Below are 21,310 nucleotides of genomic sequence, written 5' to 3'. Positions count from 1 at the left end.
GGAAGTCATGTAACACAACATAACTACAACACAGGTGGTACCTTATGCTTCGGTTGAACCTTCAGAAGGGCCATGCCTAGTAACTCACTGTGATGTTCAAAACATTGAGCATTTGAGTTGAAGTTGAGGACAGCTTTATTTAAAAAAGGGAGAGAGAGAATGAAGGGCGTGAGACATCTGTGGATGTCTTAGCCAAGGAGAGGGAGCTAGGTGGGACTTGTAGCCTCGAAGAACCAAAGCTCGTGTATGAGGGTGATAAGTGCAGTCCATCCAAGAGATGAACAGCCAGCTGATAGATACTTACCTACCAAGTGACCAGCTACCTTACAATTACAGTAGAATCACTATCTTCTGTGAAAACTGTTATGTCTTACGTAGGAACTAATATTCCTTATATAAAATGATGCCGTGAATATGACTCGCAGCAAAATCTAAGAAATGAGCAAGAAAATATTTTGTTTTGGTGCAGGGTACTGAGCAAATTTGCTTGTGAAATGAATTGTACTGACTGGTGCTCAAGTGATAAATTTGGTGTCATTTTCGAACTTATTGATTCTGGTTTGTTCACAAAAGATTCACATTGGTATGGTAACACATAGTACATAATATACATAGATAATGTAAAATTTTAGTGTTGTTGAATAATATAATAACCCTATTGTTTAGGTGTATGAGATTTCAGTAGTCTTTCATGTTTTCAGGGTGATGGTGAATCTGTGCCTGATAGCCCCAGTGAAGATAAAGTGTCACCTGTAGCAGAAAATGATAAAAGCCAAAAAATTTTAATGTCAGCATAGAACTGGATGTGATGGCTGTAATTTTGTTTGTTTGTGGTGTTGCTACACGAATGTACAGGCTGGAAGAACCAAGGAGTATAGTGTAAATTTTAAATTCTTGTTTAATATTCATAGTTGCTCAAAAATAAAGTCATGTGTCTGTGAATATGAAGTATTTTATTTATTTATTTGCCTTATGTATTTATTGAAAAAAATTCAGTTGCCTAAAAAATTATTTAATGAACATTTTTACATGGTAATGGGAAGTGTCTTACAACTGTAGACTGGATTTGGTTTTACAGTTGTAGGCAGTACAACTTTTATGTTACTCATTTATTGAAAAAAATCGCGAGGTTGCCCTCAAAGAATAAGTGTTTAGGATAAACAAAATTATGTATAGGCATCTGTCAGTAGTAATGTACTGTTCATCATCCTTCTCGGTCACTTCTAGAGCAGTTAGTCTTCATGTGAGATGAAAGCTGATTCATTTCTTTGTGTGATTGAAACATGAGAAGTCTTCAGTGTGCAAAAACTTGGGTGTGCGTCTGATTTTGTAATGTATGTAAATACCAGCAGCTTCGTTGAAATCACTAAATTACAGTGACGAAGATAGTATGTGTCCATAACGAAGCTCATTGAGAACTCGAGTCAGAATGGACAAAAATGTTCTGGTCACATTATAACTTTATTTAATTGGCACAAATATTTATTTTATTTGTCATATGGCAAACTAAATATACAAGTTCCAAATTATAAAAGAGAGAAAAATTACAAATCACACATTTTACTTTCAACAAAGTAAATACAAATTCTCCTTCATATACCTTTACACAGCATTCCAGTTTCACAAATCTCTATCAAGATTCAAATCCAGCTAACAGCTTCAGTTGTAGCTTCCAGAACATCATTCCATTTTCTATCGTATCTTCTCTAATATTCTGGGCTGTGTTCTGATAGTAGGTATAAAGTGCCTAATGTTTCCTATGCTGCAGGACTGCAGGAGAAGTAATAAGAAGCTATGTAACTAATTGTTCAAAGCCTATTTCCATAGTCTCTGACAATATCTTGAGCATTGGGGAGGGGGTGGGGACAAGAAGCTGAAAATTTTGTGTCTTAAACCTCCCCCCCCCCCCCCCCCCCCCCCAAAAAAAAATATAGAAAAGTCATTGGAAGGAAATAAACACCTGCTGTGGAAGCCTGAAAGCCTCCACAGCAAACACAGAGTTGGAGGCAAAGTTGACCATGCACTGTCTCAGAATCATTGCAATCACAGAAGTCTTTCACTCATTGTGAAATTTAACATGTTTTCTGTTGGAGCTTACATTTGGGTGTATAGCTACATTAAATTGGTCCAAGCCTTTCGTGTCAATTGCCAATAATCCCAATGACAACCAAGAGCCGTTGTCCACTGATTTTACATGTCTGCTGACAGTTTGTTCATTCAGCACAAAGTAACTTAACAGCTGCATATTATACATTCATAAGTATCCTGTATTTATTTATTTATTATTTTTTCTGTGGTTTTAAGGGACTACATGAGCCAAATTGAACTTACTTGATTACAGAATAAATAACTAAACATACAGTTGTTGGAAATGTTCCTTAAAAGAAAGTGAGAGACAAGAGTTTGCTATAATGTGTGCATGTGACTTCCATATCAGAACAGAAGTCTCTGTACCGTTGAAAAATGTGTGAACAGAATGATAATAGATTACCGCAAGAAAGCTTTCCAGCTTAGATATCAATTTCCTGTCAGGTCCTCACTGAGGATTTCCGTAGTTTTAATGAACTGCCAGTTCTGTGAGAAGTACACCTACTGAGACAGAAATACTGGAAAGTCCTAGATGCTTGAACAGCAGTTGACAGGTAGTTTTGCAGACTACACTGCAAATTATTCTGATAGTCCAGTTCTGAGTCTAAGTATTATTTGCAACAATAAATTATACCAGGGCAAATTACATTACAGTACAGTACTGTATATGAGAATGAAAATAGACAAAGTATACGTGCTGTTGGCTTTAATATTGTCAATAGTGAAGAGAGTTCCAGTGGTTAAGAAATTAACAGTAAGTTTTGCATAAGATTGTTATTGTGAAGTATCCAAGACAGCTTTTTTCAAGGACAGCTAAATGAGAATCTTTCAGTGGATTCCAAAGCAAGATTTTATCTGTGGAGGTATTTAAAACATACTGACTGTGTGTAAAATTTAATCAGTGATTAAAATTTGTGTCTATATGCTCACAGATCATGTTAAATGCAAAATGGTAAAATGAATCCAGAAATAATACATTTAGACATCAAATGTTCACTAAAGAGATCAGCAGGAGATTTTCACATTCAGTTGTATCTCAATAAACATGGACTTACAAACAACTGTACTTGCATGATAGAAGAACACCATTATACTTGATGAAGCACCAAAAAATTTCTGTATCAGATATATGAAATAATGTAATGCGCGTTCTAGCAACTATGTAATATAGGTTGCAGAAACAGTGAAGTGTCCCATGCATTTGTAGAAAGGCAGAAGTTTGGTCCAGTCTTTAATAAGGATTGCACTATAGATGCATAAAACTGCAGATCTATATGATTGGCATCAATTCACTATGGAATTATGGAATATATTTTGCGCTTGCATGTGACGACTTTTTTTTTAGAGGCCAAACACCCTCTCGTTTGGAACCATCACAGATTTCACAAGCACCAATTGTGGGAATCTAGTTTTGCTCTTTTTAGTTTTGAGATCCAGAAAGGAAATATCAGAGCCCAGGTTGAAGCCAAGTTTCTTGAGTTCAAGGAAACCTTTGATACCGTTCTTGACCATTCACCACTATACAAAATATGTGTTTGTTACTTGCTTGTATTCACTATAAACAGTTTAGAATTGTTAGAACACATAATTATTCAGTGACCCCTGGGATATTGTTTTCTGTATGGGGCAAGAAACTTTCTACAGTATTCCAATAGTTTCTTCCTCAGTTAGGCAAAGTTTATTCATTTACTGGTTGAACTTTACTAATAAAAACTCAAGTTCTAATGTCTTTTTCTCTTTAACTAAATATTTATGTGATTTCTATTTGTAGAATTGCTGATTGTTTATTTCTTTGTTCACTCATTTCTTATGTATTACTTAAGTAAATTTCATGATCATTGCCATCTTTGTCTTAAATACTTTTACAGTTACTTAACATCTATGGTAATCTTTTCTTCTCCTCCACAAGATTAAATTCACGTCATAGCTATCTTTCCTGCCACTCGTGTAGAGATACAGCAATTTTTACTAATATGTCTCAAATTTGTCAAATATCATCAAATACAAAATTCAGTTGTTCTTATATTACTGTTGCTATTTTCATGTGAATATGTAAAAGTTAATTGTACAGTCAATATTTCTATATTCTAATTCTGTTTCAGTTTTGATGAGCTTCATTATGGGAAGTATGTGAGCCTGTACATGAAACGCATTTTTTTCTTTGATGCTCATCCACCACTCGGAAAACAGCTAGTTGCTGTTGCAGCATATTTGGCTGGTTTTGATGGTAATTGGAGTATTATTATAAGTCTGCGGTCAGTTTTGCATGATAATTTTGTTGCTTAAGTAATGTGAGGGAAGTTTCAGTAAAATTCTTCTTTGTGTGACTACGTCATATGTATAAAATCTGGTGAAGGCTAGCTACAAAAGTAGCTGAAACACCAAAGTTTTATCACATATGATATGGTCACACACCCAGAAGAATTTTATTGAAATGGACCACAGTCAACAGTGCTGGAGGGGGGGGGGGGGGGGGGGGACATCTATGCTAGTTTAACATGAGGGTCTTTTGAATAGCTCATCCAGTCACATGGGAGTAAAACTGCTGTTAACAGCAGTGACACCATGATGGTAACCATACACCTCTATAGACTTGTCTCATTTGCTTACATTTCAGTCAATAATCTCATTGTCAACCATTACTGTTGTGGAACATTGCAAATCAGATTTCAAAATATCATTCAGCTATATTCCTCATTATGAGATGATTAGTGCAGTTGACAGGTTGTTTATCATAAAAGAAAAGTGTCATGTGTTGCCAGGTTGTGGGTATACTCTTAACGTGTATAAATTATCTTAACAGACTGTTCCCAGAAGCTTGTTTTCTTTTTGAGGTTTTACATGCTTCCAAGATAACTCTTATTCAATATGAGGCAAATTAATTTTCAGTGCATCTTTGCATAACTAGATAATCTGTGAATTCTCCAAATTGTGGGGGCAGGGAAAAAAGTGTGTTACATTTTGTTTGTTTCATTTGAATAGATAAACTTGAATATTCTGTTGTAAAGAAATTTTTTATTTTTGATCACCGTGCAAAGTGTTATGACATCCCAGTTGACTGTGTGGTGTAGTGATACACAACAGTGTGGTAATACAATTTTTTGGTGTAGCTTGAGATTACAGATAGGTTGCAAATCTTCTTTGTAATACAGGGTGTCCCAAAAAGAATGACCCAATTTTAAAGAGAATATTTATTAAGAAGAAGGGCTTAACACCAACAAATTGCATGCTAATTTACTCAGAAAAGACAGAAGTTTATAAAAACCCTTCATAAATGTTCAATATTATGTCTTCCATTAGCTGCATGGACGACATCTAGCCGATAGCCGAATTCATCCCAAACTGAGCGTAAGGTGTCTTCTGTCACTGAAGCTGCAGCAGCTGATACTCTGGTTTTTAGTTCATCAATGTCACTAGGTAAGGGAGGAATGTAAACACATTTTTTAACATACCTCCACTGGAAGAAATCACATGGTGTTAAGTCAGGGGATTAAGTCATGGGACCTAGGAGGCCAAGAGCGTAGAGCCTGGTCTCGCAGTCCTGTACGCCCTATCCAACATTGAGGCACGTTGACATTGAGGAAACTGCGCATGTTGTTATGCTAGTGCAGTGGTGCTCAATCTTGCTAATAGATGAAATTGTCAGAGTCAAGTTGTGGGAATAACCAGTTCCATAGCATTGCAAGATATGATTGTCGTGTTATGGTTTCTTCCTCAAAAAAGTAGGGTCTACAAACCTTGCTTTGCAAAACAAGCACAAAAAAATTCACTTTTGGTGAATCACGTTCGTGTTCGATTGTTTCATAAGGATTTTTGAGCCCCCATATACGCACATTATGACAGTGAATCCTCTAGAATAGCATTGCTAAAGTCCATTCACTTCACTTTGTCAGTATCTCGAAGAGTTTGTACCAGTTTTAATCAGTATGGCTTGAGGGCTATACGATGCCGTAACACACGCCACACTGTCATGTGCGGTAACCCAAGTTCTTGGCTAGCACAACACGTAGACTTGCGAGAGCTCTGCTCAAACGCTCGTCGGATTTGTTCCACTGTTTGTTTAGGAACCCATGGCCGGCCGGGACTTTTGCCTTTACATAGACACCCTGTTCCTTCAAACTTTTTATACCACCATCGAATGTTCTTTGGTGATGGTGGTTTAGCACGAAATCGAATATGAAACACCCGCTGAACTGCAATCACTGATTGAGTACAACTAAATTCAATAGTACAATACGCCTTCTGTTGCGCGGATGCCATATTGTGCGAGACTGGCTGCATGCTCCAGGTCAGCACGCGTAGCAACATCTAGCGAATTTTTTCTGAAACTCTAGACCATGCCGATTACATCTAGCACTGTTTCATTTACGTAGTGACATTTGTCTCATATTATTACAAGTTAAAATCAAGTCATTCTTTTTGGGACACCCTGTATATTAAATACTTGCCCCGAAAGTTAATGAGTGCAGTAGCACCTCCAACTTCACCATATTTTGCCAATGTATCTGAGAAAACATTCACAACATTTTTGTATACATAGATATGTAGCATATGGATATTATTTTTTATGATAATTTCGGAACTGTTAGAAGTGGTCTTGTTAAAGCAATATTAAAATGCCTGTAAATATATTCCTTACATTACATTCAGGGTAATTGAGAAGCCTTATGAAAATTATTTATGTCGAATTTGTTTTTGTAACAAAGTTCTAAAAGTTTGTGTGTTTGTAACTATGTTGGCTTGGCACTCAAAGATAATACTGTGACATTCCAGACATTTTCTGTGTGCAAATGTACAGCAGTTTGGAATATTTGGTATAGACTGACCGTTAATCATTTCAACCTGTTGTAAAAAGATATATTGATCAGACAGTGGGGGAAACTGAGATATATCTCTGTACTGAATGAAATAATAATAAATATTACTGTATTAGTTTCAAGACAGAGAGAGAAAAATTAAATTATATGCTGCAGTGCAACATTATACTGTAATGGCTCTATTTTTGATGAGCACTAGAAAAATGAAGGCACTTCGAATTACATTAACTGTAAATTAGCACTTTGAGCAACAGCCCTTTACTGCTATGTAGTGCTCTTAAATTTTTTACTATGTATGTCAGAACTGGTATACACTTATACGTGGACATAGACTTAACAAAAGAAAAGATTGTAGTGATTAGCTTTTCAGGTCTCTACAGACATTTATTTCACTGTTGATGCAAGGAAGGTAGTTGTACGAGTCATTATCCCTACACAGTTCAATTGAAGATACTTAATTTGGGTCTAAATTGGAAAAGAATTGAAAAAAAAAATAACTAATCAAATCTGTCGCTTTCCTACCAAACAGAAATATGGTGCTTGCTGCTTCAGGTATATGTTTCTTTCTGTTTTATTCTCCCAAAAGTAGATTCTAACCCTAATCCCTGACTCATAAAAAACGTGCTAAATTGGAGAATAATGATGGGGTGCTGCAAAGCAATGCCTCCAAATGTTTTATGTGAAAATTCTTAAAGCTTTTTAAATAAGACAAGTATTTATTTCTCAACGTAGTCACCATGGCAATGTACACATTTCCCCAAAGTGTTTTACTTTGTTGATGGACCTCAACCTCACCTCTGCTTGCATTGCTTTTCACTATCAAAGTGAAGCCCTCTAAGGTGTTCTAAATAGTTTAGAAACAGATGAAAATCTGGTGGGGCCAAGTCAGGACTATATGGAGGATGATCATAGTGAACCCAAGGCGTCAGATTTTTGCAGATATTGCAGCACCTGTGTGGAGTCTGGCAATGTCATGCTGAAGAAGAGTGTGCTCTAGGTGTGGACGAAGTCTTTAAATTTGAAACTAGCTTACAGCATTCTGTTTCTCACACACTACCATAGTTATATTACTCACTGCCATCTTTCACAGTACAATTCAGAACCCTCTAGCGACAGAGGGCAGCAAATATGTGAACATGAAGAATAAAGATGTGGAATGTTAATCATGTTTATTTTATGTAAAAAGCTTTATGAGGTTTCTCATAAAAATTCAGAGACATTGCTTTTCAGCACACCATCATGGATTAATTGTACATTGTCAGTGGGCAAAGTCTGCAGCTTTCAAAGCAAGAACAATGAAAAAGTGTGGTAGAAATAGGCGGATATTTTGTAGACCTTTCAGAATTACCAAATAAGAGCATTTTTTAGTTACAAATACCATCTATCTCTACCAGTTAAAAGCTTATCACTTTGCTCCAAGTTAGACATAATTCAACACATTAGCCATGCAGTAGGTAATTAAAACATTGTATTGTCAGAGCATTATAAGAACAGGACCTGCATTTTTATGTGTGCAAATTTTCTTTGGTGTGTAAATAAAGCCTGCAGACCAATAAGCCCCATGTTCATTTCTGCTGCTGGTGTTTAAATGAAGTGCTGTTGGGACATTTAAAGTCTCTGTTTCTGAATTTTATGGATGAGGCTTGGTTCAGCCTGTTGTAGTGTGTGAATTCACAAAAATTGCATGATGCATCAGAAAATCTTCATTAGTATGTTGTAAAGCTGTTGCACGATTTTAAGTTTGGTGTGTGGTCTACAATTTTCACACCAGTTTTATTTTGGCTGCACTGTAAGCAGTCTAATCTAAAGTCTTTTGAGATGAAACAACAGACTGTCCAGGATAGAATAACAACAATAACTACCTCCCATCATGCCCTGAAATGATGAATATGCTACTCACTCCCTTCCCATCCCTCCCACAATGGTATTTTGCCGCCCACCAAATCAACACAATATCCTTGTCCATCCTTTATCCACCACTGCCGCCAGCCCCATGTCTCCTGGCTCATATCGAGATGCAAGACCTATTCCATACATCCTCCCACCACCACCTTCTCCAGTTCAGTCACAGGCATCTTGTATCCCATCAAAGGCAAGGCTACATGTGAAGCAGTCATGTAATCTACAAATTAATGTGCAATCACTGTGCTGCTTTCTACCTGCACATGACAAGTAGCAAGCTGTCTGACCACATGAAGAGCCACTAACAAACTGTTGCCAAGAGACAGCTGGACCACCCAGTTGCTGAACATGCTGTCCAACACAGTGTGCTTCACTTCATTGATTGCTTCACAGCCTGTGCAGTCTGGCCCCTTCCTATCAACAGCAGCTTTTCCGAATTGTGCAGGTGGGAACTGTCCCTGCAATATAACCTACGTTCCTGTAAATCCCATGATCTCGATCTTTGCTAGTCCCTGGCCTCCACTTACTCCAACACATCATAGCCTTCCAGTCCACTAATGCACCCACTAGTCTGTTTCCCCTTCAATACTTCTCCCCCACTTGCCCCACACCCCAAACCTACTGACTGCATCCAGTAGCTCTACCCTGTCCCCACCATGTCCCTATATGCTCCTACAAACTACACTACACATTCCCTCACCCCACCCCTTCCTGCCCTGTGCCTCCTCCTTACCCTCACCACTGCTCCCATCATGTGCACTTACAACTCAGTCTGGCTTGAACACCCAGTGACATTGATAATGTGTATGTGAGCTGTGCTCATGTGAATATGTATGTTTTCTGGTTCAGAAGGAGGTCTTGTGGCCGAAAGCTAAAATGTGCAGCAGTCTTTGTTGTGCCTGTCTGTGACTCACTGTCTTTTGTATGTGGTGAGTTGTTGTGACATTCTTTCAAGAAATCTACACTACACTCCATAGATAAACCAAAGACTACTTTTTGTGTAATATTTATTTATACACACATGTATGGTGTGGGGAAGATTGACATGCTACGACTCTCATTGTGATCAGCCTAATTTTATCCTCAGTGATGTGGAAAGGATAAATTGCTCCTCACTACGTAGAGGAGGCATTGAGTCATTAAACAAGCACAACGAAAAAGACGGCTAAAATGTTAAGCTTTTCGACAAAACCCATCTTCTAAAATAGAAAAACACACACACATATTCATATAAGCACATCTTACATACAGGTGTAGCCACTGTCTTCGTGTGCTTTAACCTGACTGGGACTGTCTGATGTGCACAGCAATCTGCTAGTCTGGTAGGTGGGGGTAAGGAAGCGGCATACGGTGGAGATGGGGAGGGCTAGCAGGATAAGAGTGGGGGAAGAGGCTGAGCGGGCTCTGGGAGTATGCAGGAATATGGTGGGTACAGGGTACTAGGTGCAGTGTCAGTAGGCTGTGCAGGGGGAGAGAATGATGGAGGTGGAGGGGAGTAGAGAATGAGAAAAGGCTCGTAAGAGTGTTGGTGGGATAGAAGGTATGTATAGTGCTGTAATGGGAGCAGGGAAGAGTATGGTGTGTGGACAGGGACTAGCGAAGGTTGAGGTCAGGGGAGGGTTATGCTAATTTTACTTCATGATTTCTGTGGGATTCAAATCTCACTGACAGAAGAACATTCACGATTTCCAACCGGAAATCTTGTCCTTGTAATGTTTAAGCTGGTTTGCGTGAGATCTTGTGTGTCCTTGAAGTGTCCAGCTGTTGATATTTTTCAGCATTTGGGGATAGTATCCCTCTCACCAGTTCAAAAAAAGGCTGTGGTCATTGATGAGTTCAGTACACACAGTTTCCTCTAATTAATCAGGCCTGGTATGAATTTTACATGCTAGAGTCGTATTGTAGTATAGTTCGCCAAAGATTTTTGAAGCACCCAAGTCCCCCGTTAAAAAACCCTACAACTGTGTGTATGTGATTTTAATGTCTCAACAGATTTTACTTCTGTGTGTCACTGACTCCAATTGTGTTTGTTAATCATGTATTGAAAGGCTGCTACATTTTTTTTACCTGAAGTGCACAACATAACATTTCTCTGCATTAGGATATTATTGCCATTCTTTGTAGCAAACTTATATTTTGTCAAGCTGTAACAGGATGTTACTAAATTTCTTATCATGTGTGACATCTGCATAGAAAACTACATAATATGTGAAAGGTCTGAGTATGTAACTAATATTATCCATCAATTAATTTATGTATAGCATGACCAGAAATGGTCCTGTTGAACTTCTGTGAATAACACCAGATTTTACATATTTTTCTGTAGATCACTCTCCACCCAAAATAGCGTGCACTGTTCTTCCTGTCAAGTATTTTTGATACAGTGCAAATCTGTTTTAGGTATCATGAATTTATTTTCTTTAGATAGACTTCATTATAGCACTGAATCAAAAAACGTTTGAAGTCTAGAAATGCTGAATCCATATAGTTACCATAGTTATGTCTCTACATGTCACTTGGAATGTCACATGTGAAAGGCTCAAAAAGTAACTTCATCTATTCATCAATGTCGACTTCGTCCTCTTTGAAGTAATCTTGGAAGAAATTCTGAAACTCATTTTTCGGTGTGGTGCTAAGCTCCTACAGTAATTCTGTTTTTTTCTCTTGAGTGGTGGCAAAACGTCATCGTTTTATGGTTCTCTTCAGCCTCAGGAATGGAAAGATCTCAGCGGCCATGTCCGGTGAATATACTGGCTGAGACAACATAATGGTTTCTTTATTTTTTTTGCCAAAACATCATGAACAAACTTTGAGCTGTGAGCGGATGCATTATCATGATGCAATTTCCACGAGTGGTTTTGCCACAATTCTGGTCTTTTTCTTCGGATAGCTTTACGCAAATGACACATTACTTCAAGGTAGTATTCCTTGTTGACAATACTATCACAAGACAGGAACTCAACATGCACTGTAATAAAAAAAAAAAAAAATATTGAGAAGAACCTTCATATGTGATTGAACTTGTCGAATTTTTTTTTTTTTTTTTTTTTTTTCCTTGATCCTTCTTGGGATGGGACTTTTTGGATGTCATACCTGTATACCCTTGTTTTGTCAACTGTTATAACTTTGCTTAGAAGTTCTAGATCATTGACATCTTCATTCAGCAATTCCTGAGCAATGTCTGTGCAGTGTCATTTTTGGTCAAAATTGAACAGTTTCAGAATGAACTTTGCTCCTACAGGTTTCATGCCCAAAACATCCAATCACATTGGCATGAGCCAAAAGATATGTCGACATCATAGCAACCTCTTTGATGGTGATTCAGCAGTTTTCCAGAACCATTTTCATACTTCTTCCACATTGTCGTCAATAACTGATGTGCTACGGTATCCAGGGCGGACATCATCTTTAGTGTCTTCTTGGTCCTATTTGAAATGTTTATACCACCTATGAACTCTTGTCTTACACATAGTAGATTTGTGAAATTCCAAAGCTATCATTTTGAATGCGGCGCTGCACTTTATTTCATTTTTTAAAGCAGAATCTAATGCATATTCTTGGCTCCATCTTTTTCGTAAGTAAAAATTTGCCAAGCGCTCCAAAACATGTATAACCGTTTTGACTGTCAGCAGTAAAATAATTATTGAAAAGAGCTGAAAATGCAAATATACACTACTGGCCATTAAAATTGCTACACCACGAAGATGACATGCTACAGACACGAAATTTAACCTACAGGAAGATGATGCTGTGATATACAAATGATTAGCTTTTCAGAACATTCACACAAGGTTGGCATTGGTGGTGACACCTACAACATGCTGACTTGAGTAAAGTTTCCAACCGATTTCTCATACACAAACAGCAGTTGACCAGCGTTGCCTGGTGAAACATTGTTGTGATGCCTCGTGTAAGGAGGAGAAATGCGTACCATCACGTTTCCAACTTTGATAAAGGTCGGATTGTAGCCTATCGCAATTGCGGTTTATTGTACCGGGACATTGCTGCTCGCGTTAGTCGAGATCCAATGACTGAGAATCGGTGGGTTCAGGAGGGTAATAAGGAACGCCGTGCTGGATTCCAACGGCCTCGCATCACTAGCAGTCGAGATGACAGGCATCTTATCCGCATGGCTGTAACGGATCGTGCAGCCACGTCTCGATCCCTGAGTCAACAGATGGGGACGTTTGCAAGACAACAACCATCTGCACGAACAGTTCGACGACGCTTGCAGCAGCATGGACTATCAGCTCAGAGACCATGGCTGTGGTTACCCTTGACGCTGCATCACAGACAGGAGTGCCTGCGATGGTGTACTCAACGACGAACCTGGGTGCACGAATCGCAAAATGTCACCTTTTCGGATGAATCCAGGTTCTGTTTACAGCATCATGATGGTCGTATCCATGTTTGGCGACTTCGCGGTGAATGCACATTGGAAGTGTGATTTCGTCATCGCCATACTGGCGTATCACTCGGCGTGATGTTATGGGGTGCCATTGGTTACACGTCTTGGTCACCTCTTGTTCGCATTGACTGCACTTTGAACAGTGGACATTACATTTCAGATGTGTTACAACCCATGGCTCTACCCTTCATTCAATCCCTGTGAAACCCTACATTTCAGCAGGATAATGCACGACTGCATGTTGCAGGTCCTGTACGGGCCTTTCTGGATACAGAAAATGTTCAACTGCTGCCCTGGCCAGCACATTCTCCTGATCTCTCACCAATTGAAAACGTCCGGTCAATGGTGGCCGAGCAACTGGCTTGTCACAATACGCCAGTCACCACTCTTGATGAACTGTGGTATCGTGTTGAAGCTGCATGGGCCGCTGTACCTGTACACGCCATCCAAGCTCTGTTTGGCTCAATGCCCAGGCGTATCAAGGCCGTTATTACGACCAGAGGTGGTTGTTCTGGGTACTGATTTCTCAGGATCTATGCACCCAAATTGCGTGTAAATGTAATCACATGTCAGTTCTAGTATAATATATTTGTCCAATGAATACCCGTTTATCATCTGCTTTTCTTCTTGGTGTAGCAATTTTAATGGCCAGTAGTGTACATCAGGAACATGCGTACCAACAAGTTAAAAATGTTTCAAAAATCGGATGTGTAAAGCCTATGAAATTAAAAAATTCCTGTTTCTTATTGGTCACACTTCATAAACATCTATTATTGTTAACTTAACTTTGCATTGAGCTGTATCTCACACCTACTACAACTGTATAATACTTTTAAAAAGTTTGTCGCTGGAAAGTCTTGCAAAGAACCATGTGATCAATGTCTTACGGCAAGTTTATTTTAGCCAGGAGATTTTTTATGTTAATCTCGGCTTTAGAAAGATCAGATTGCATACCTACAATATGGGAAGGATAGATTGCCACTCACCACATAGAGAAGGCACTGAGGCACAGACAGGCACAATGAAAAATAATGTTGAAATATAATTTTTAGTCATACAATGAAGGCTTTCATGATGCACTGATGAGTCTTCTGGGCTGTGTGGCCATGGCTGAAGGGACTTTTCAGTTCCTGACAATTTGTCCGCAGCCGAACTGGACATCTTCGGAGGTGCTCTTGGCGATGATAAGTCTTGCCAAGTGACAAGTTGGACGTCCAAGAGTGACATAAATACTGTGCAAGTAAGCATGATCAAATGTCCATATATAAGCAGCGATAATCTTTGTCAGAGACAAAGCTTAACTGTTGATTGTCACATGTCAAGGATAAAAATGTATTTATCGATTCTGCAGAGACACTGTCCATATATCATTGAGTTTTGTGGCTTCTTCTTTTCTGTTAAAATTATCGCTATGCTTACCGGGATATATTTCGATTGCTTTTTTTATATAGTCATGGACAGGAGTTTGTCATAGCAGTTAAATTTTATTTACACTTGAAGTGAATTTTTCCAAAACCAAAATTTTGTCTATTGTGACAAACTTGTTATCCACGACAGTATTACAAAAAGGATAGATTGCTACTCACCATAAAGCAGAGGTATCGAGTTGCAGACAGGCACAGCAAAAAGACTACTAAACATGTAAGCTTTTGGCCAGAAGGCCTTCTTCTGACATTGACAACATACGCACACACATTCACACAAAAACAGCTCACACACACACATTACTGCTGTCTCCAGCTGCTGAGGCCAGAGTGGCCTCAGCAGCCAGCAACAGTGATCATGTATGTTTGAGCTGTGTCTCATGAATGTGTGTGTGCATGTTGTCTATTTCATAAGAAGGTCTTCTGGCCGAAAGCTTGCGTGTTTAGTAGTCATTTTGTTGTCTCTGTCTGTAACTCAGCATATCCACTGCATGGTGAGTAGTAGTCTGTCCTTTCATAATATTGTCATTATTCCATCTTGGATTTTTGATTGATTGATTTTGCCTAAAGGCGTTTCTTCCATCTCATAACCTAGTGCTGTTTTCCTTCATTATTGTTTTCTAACCCTACTATACTATACTCAGGGTCTGTCCTCGTCTTTCTCTTCTCTACACACCAGTACAACTACATTGTGCCTGATGAATACACACTGTGGCTGTACATTTTCGTGTGTGAGTAGGTGGGTGGATGACTAACACCTCTACTATTCAATTAGCTGTTACCTTAGCTCCTATATTATTTACATTCTGCCATAACATTTTGTTAACATACTTATACAAAGATGAAATAAATGTAGCCACCTGATCTGCCAATTCATTCGCTCCAGACTAGCTGTGTGAAATCTGTGGTAGCAGCTCATACAGAATTTCCTTGTATGAAGAAGCAGGACTTTTATGTACTAAGAAATATTGATTTAATATTGTAATTTTTAAACATGAATGGTTTAAATCGATGGATGTTATTTCTCTTCCATTAGGAAACTTTAAGTTTGATCGTATTGGGCGAGAATATGAAGATTCAGTACCTTTATTTGCACTGAGATTTGTACCTGCATTGTGTGGCAGTCTCCTCATGCCTGTCGTGTACCACCTGATGATTGAAATGGGTGTGTCTCATTGGACTGCAGCATTAGCTGGCTTTTTACTGTTGTGTGGTAAGTTGGTGAAACAACATTTAATGTAGTAATATAGTTATTCAGTAAGTATTATGTAGCTTTCAAACGATTCTTGTTGGCTTCACATTTCTAAAAGGTAATATGTGTAGTGCAGAATTTAATTGTGTATTATTAAGACAGCTTAACTGAAACGGAATAGCTCATTGTCAGCATGAGAAAAGTCCTTATTTTCATCACAATCACAATTATCATTGTTATCTGAGTTGCCTTAATTTTTTTTTATTTAAATGATGGAAACTCCTGGTGGGAATATGAACAGTGTAGGCAAAGATAGATTGCTACTCGCTGTAAAGATGATATGTTAAATTGCAGACAGGCACATTTATAATACACTTACATGAAGCTTTTGACCACAGCCTTCATCAGAAAAAGAGGAACACACACCATTCATTCACACAAGCAAGCACACCTCATGCACACATGCCTGCCAGCTCCAGCAGCTTGGGCCAGAATTCAACCATCCCGTGGGATTGGGGAAGGGATGGCAGTGTAAGGGTGGAGGGAGAGAAGAGTGCTGTCTGGTGCAGTGTGCAGGGACTAGAATCCCAACAAGTGCAGCATCAGGAGGTTGTTGGGCAGGAAGGTGGGGAAAATGTAGCGAAAAAGGAGGGGGCTGGGAAAATGTGGGTGGTCCATTGGCAGATGTCGGCAAATAGGGTGGGAGACAAGAAAGAGGAGGAAGTGATAGGTCACTGGGGATGGAAACTGTTGGGTGGAGAGTGCGGGAACAGTATGTTACTTTAGGTTGAGGCCAAAATAATTACAGAAGCGGAGAATGTGTGTTAAGGATAACTCCCATCTGTCTGTGCATTTCAGAAAAGCTGGTGATGGAGGGGAGGATCCAAGCGGCTCGGCTAGTGAAGTATCCATTGAAATCAAGTGTATTGTTCAGCTGTATGTTGTGCCACAATGTCTTCTACTTTGCTCTTGGCTGCAGTTTGGCTGTGTGTGTTCATCCAGTAGGCCAGCTGCTTGGTAGTCATACTAATATAAAGACCCCTGCAATGACTGTAGCAGAGCTGGTAGATTTTGTGGCTGCTTTCATAGGTGACCCGGCCAGTGACAGGGTAGGATAAACTTGTGACAGGACTGGGAAAGGAAGTGCTGGGTGGGTTGATTGGGCAGGTGTTTTTCCTGGGTCTTTCACAGGTATATGATCTTTGTGGCAAAGGCTTGTTATTGGGAGTGGTATAGGGGTGGAGTAGGATGTTGTGGTTGTTGGGTGGCTGACGGGACACCACTGTGAGGGATGGGAAAGATCTCAGGTAAGATGTCCCTCATTTCAGGGTGTGATGATAGATAATCAGAGCCCTGGCCATGGACATCGTTCAGTTGTCCCAGTATGAGTGGTATTGGGTGACAAAGGGGGCACTCCTTTGTGACTGGTTCTTGGGAGTGGTGGGGAGGATAGATGGTGTCAGGGAAAATGGCACAGGAGATCTGTTTGTGGACTAGGCCAGTGGGATAGTGCCTGTCTGTAAAGGCTTTGGTTAGATCCTCACTGCAGATACACAATCCCGAGGTGGCCAGCCTGTATGGGAGGGATTTTTTAGTATGAAAGGGATGACAGCTGTCAAAATGCATGTGCTGTTGGTGGTATATGGATTTAGTGTTGATGGAGGTGCGGGTGGAACTATCAGAGCAGAGGTGATCAACATCCAGGAAGGTGGCACTGGATTGAAGAGGACAATGTGAAGCAGATGGGAGAGTAGGTGTTGAGGTTGTGAAGGAATGCAGATAGAATGTCTTGGTTCTGAGTCCAGATCTTGTAGGTATCATTGATGAACCTGAATCAGACTAGGGGTTTGGTGTTTTGGGAGGCAAGGAAGGTCTCCTCTAGATGGCCCATAAACCGGTTGACATAGGAGGGACCCATGCATGTGCCCATGGCTATGCCACAGATTTGTTTATGTACTTCTCCTTCAAAGCAGAACTAGTTGTGGTTTAGGATGAAGTTAGTAAGGTATATGAGGAATGAGGCAGTGGGTTTGGAGTCTGAAGGACATGGGCAGCAGTAAGACCATGGGCACAAGGGATGTTGGTGTATAGGGAGGTAGCAGCAGCAGTGGCGAGTAGGGATCCAGGAGGTAAAGGGGGGGGGGGGATGGAGAGCCTTTGAAGGAAATGGTTGGTATCTTTGACATGGGAGGCTAGAATATGGGCAATTGGTTGGAGGTGTTGGTGAATGAGAGCCATAATTCTTTCAGTGGGATGTCCGGGAGTTTTGGGTTTGTGGATTTTAGCAAGCATGTGGAAGGTGGTTTGCGGTGTGTCAAAGGGGTGAGGAGGGAAATGGATTCAGGGGAGAGGTTCTGAGAAGAGCCTAAGGCTTTACACAGGGATTGGAGGTTGTGTTGGACTTCTGGGATGGGATCACTCTGGCAGAGTTTATAGGTGGAGGAGTCGGATAATTGACAGAGGCCCTTTGCCAGGTAATCACTGCAATTCCTAACAATAGTGGTGGAACCTTTGACTGCGGGTAGGATGATTAACTTAGGATTTGTTGTGAGGTTATGTATGGCTATTCTTCTTGCATGGATAGGTTGTCATTTTGAGGAAGAGACCTGGGTAAGGGTGGTGAAGCTAGGAATTGCTAGAAGGTGATCAGCGGATGTTTAGATGTGCTGGTGGGGGGGGGGGGGGATATTACGGTTGGATGGTGGTGTGAACTGGGAGGGGAAGGGTTTAGTGGTTCATTTCGGTTGGAGAGATTTGTGGCAAAGAAGTGTTTCCATTGCGGGGATCAGGAGAATGAGAGTAGGTCTATGATAAGTCCAGCGTGGTGAAATTTGAGTGTAGGGCTAAAGATGAGGCCTTTGGATAGGACTGAAACTTCTATGTAGCTGAGGGTTTTGGTGGGAAGGTTTTGGCTCTGGATTTGGTGTAGTGTTGGTAGGGAGTTTTGGGGGATGTGGTAAATTTAAAAGGTCACATTGGCAGGGCTTAGGTGCTATGAGGGATGGATGAGGAGGATCACTGTGGGTAGGATAAGGGTTGGATTTATTTCTTTGTTAAGTGTCCAGAACATAACATATTAAATATAATTTATCATACATAGCATGTCATACATATATATTACAAGTATTACAGAGAATATGTGCATATTTATATTTCATGTGCTGCCCAGAATTCCGCTGCACAGACTGCCTAATAATTGGCGATAATCAGATTGTCCATGGACACAGGTTCCGACAGTTTCTTCAGTTGAGTAGGTGCTGATGGTCATGAGGTTCACCACACTCACATAGTTCGTTCCCTGAGATGTATCCTCATTTCTTCATGTTCCCCTTACACCGAGATACTCCATTTCTCAGTCTATTGAGTACCTTCCATGTCATGTATGGGAGATGATGACCTGTAGCAAGTTCTTCATTGAGGTTGTCCCAATATTTCTCTGATGATGAGCTACGCCAGAGTTGTATCCTATGCTCTGCAGGTGATGTCTGGATTGGTTGCGTTGTCTGGAGAAACTTTTTCTCGACCTGAGTCTTGGTGTTTGATGTTTGCATCCAAACGGGGGGTGTCTCTGATCCGTCTCCTGCTTCTTTCTTTCCAATTCAGCTGCTGTTCGCCTTCGGATGTCTGGAGGTACTACGCCCATGTGGTGGTAGATTTTGTCAGCAGAGGTTGCCCGCTAGCGGCCGGTTACAATTTGTCCTTTTTCATTTAGGGCAATATCTACCTGTTTGGCATGGCTGGAGTTCTGCCATACAGGTGCTGCATATTCAGCAGCGGAGAAGCACAAAGCGAGGGCAGATATGCAGAGGACCTGTGGGGTGTGCTCTCCAGTTCTTGCCGGTCAGTTTCCTAATAGTGTTGTTCCTCGCGCTGACTTTCATTTTTGTATCTGCTCAATGGTCCTTGAAGGTGAGGGACCAGTCCAACTTCACTCCGAGGTACTTTGGGGTGTCACAGTGGGTCAGCTGTTGACCTCTCCAGGTTATTCTCAGTTTCCTCCATGCCTCTCTGTTCCCTAAGTGGAATGCACACACTTGTGTTTTGGAGGGGTTTGGCTTCAGGTAGTTGCTATCGTAGTAGGTAGATAATGCCTCAAGGCTTATTGTGAGTTTTTCTCCCACCTCCTCGAAAGTTCTACCTTGCACGGCAAGTGCTGTGTCATCTTGTGACAGGATTAACTGGCTGGTCATTAGTGTAAATATTAAACAGCAATGGGTCTAGCACACTTCCGTGGGGGATACCATTTCTCTGTGCCCTCCACAGGCTCCTCTTTATTTTGTAGAGTAACAGTAACAAAGAAATGTATGTTTTGTAGCAGGTATCTTATAAACTGTGTTAGGTGGAAGTCTTTCGTGATGGCATAGATCTTTGTTAACATTTTTCTGTGATTAATGGTGTCATATGCAGCAGTAATATCCACAAAGGCAACGCCGGTGATCTGCCTACGTTCATATCCATCTTCTATGTTATGTGTTGTGTCAGGTTCAAGATCTGTCCACAACACGACCTCTCGGGGTGGAACCCAGATTGTTCTCTGATCAGTGTTTGATCAACTTGGTCCGAGATTCGATTGAGGATCATTCTCTCTAAAACTTAGTATAGATGACATAAGAGTGATATGGGTAGGAACTTTTTGGCATCTGTTGGCTGTTTCCCCGGTTTCAGTAGGGCGACAACTTTGATTTTTCTCCAGATCTTTGGGATTTGCAATTTTGAGCACAGGTATTCATTATATCTATAATCCACTTCTTGGTTGCTGGTCCAAACATTTTTATCTGTTCCGTCCTCAAGTCATCTAACCCCCAGCGTTATTGTTCTTCATTGAGCGTATTGTGGTTTCTAATTCTTCCAGTGAGAATGGTGTGCCAATATAGTTATTCTCCGGAGTAATTCTTTGGTCTTTGGAGTTACCGATTTTTTATTAACTTTGCCGTTCAGCAGTAACTGATGTGCTATCTGATTAGGTGTTATATGGCAGATGGTTGAGGGAATAGCTGTTGGGTCGTTTCCAAGGTTCTTCAGCAATTGCCATGTCTTTCTACTATTTTGTTACATATCGAGCTGCGTCATAAGATTGCACCATTTTTCTTTCCTTCTAGCTTATATGTCTAGTATAAGTTCTTCACCAATCTGTATTATTTCTTCAGCAAATTGGTCATCTTCATAAAAGTGTTCATATTTATTCATAAGTGTTTTTGTATCTTTGTCTATTCCTGATATGTAAGTTGTTCTACATCTGCGGGGTATATACCTACAAGAGACAGCTTTCACCAGCTTTATAAAGCTATCATATTTCTCTGGAGAAGGATCTAGTTCAAAGATTTTGGAATCAAGTTCTTCAGTAAATTGATCCCATTGTGTTCATTTAAAGTTAAATCTTCACTTGAAGGGGTATAGCTGGGTTTGATGACTGCATCTATAGTGCAAATAATTGCTCAGTGTTGTGTCCATGGAATTGGATCCCCCATTTCTTTCTTCA

General features: G+C 40.1%; 1 protein-coding gene across 2 annotated transcripts in view; it reads left to right on the top strand.

The window, feature by feature from the left end:
- LOC124798566 (protein O-mannosyltransferase 1) overlaps positions 1 to 21,310 on the top strand; it is a 163,266-nt gene that overhangs the window by 23,642 nt on the left and 118,314 nt on the right. For both annotated transcript variants that reach the window (XM_047262025.1, XM_047262026.1), the window contains exons 2-4: positions 702 to 879; positions 4,191 to 4,315; positions 15,676 to 15,852. In XM_047262025.1, the coding sequence (XP_047117981.1) occupies positions 809 to 879; positions 4,191 to 4,315; positions 15,676 to 15,852 (373 nt within the window). In that variant the 5' untranslated portion in view covers positions 702 to 808. The remainder of the gene's footprint in view (positions 1 to 701; positions 880 to 4,190; positions 4,316 to 15,675; positions 15,853 to 21,310) is intronic.

Source organism: Schistocerca piceifrons, chromosome 5, assembly GCF_021461385.2.
Source record: "Schistocerca piceifrons isolate TAMUIC-IGC-003096 chromosome 5, iqSchPice1.1, whole genome shotgun sequence".
In the NCBI taxonomy this organism is placed as follows: domain Eukaryota; kingdom Metazoa; phylum Arthropoda; class Insecta; order Orthoptera; family Acrididae; genus Schistocerca; species Schistocerca piceifrons.
Note: the sequence above shows the minus strand (reverse complement) of the source record. Positions and strands in the feature narration are given on the sequence as shown.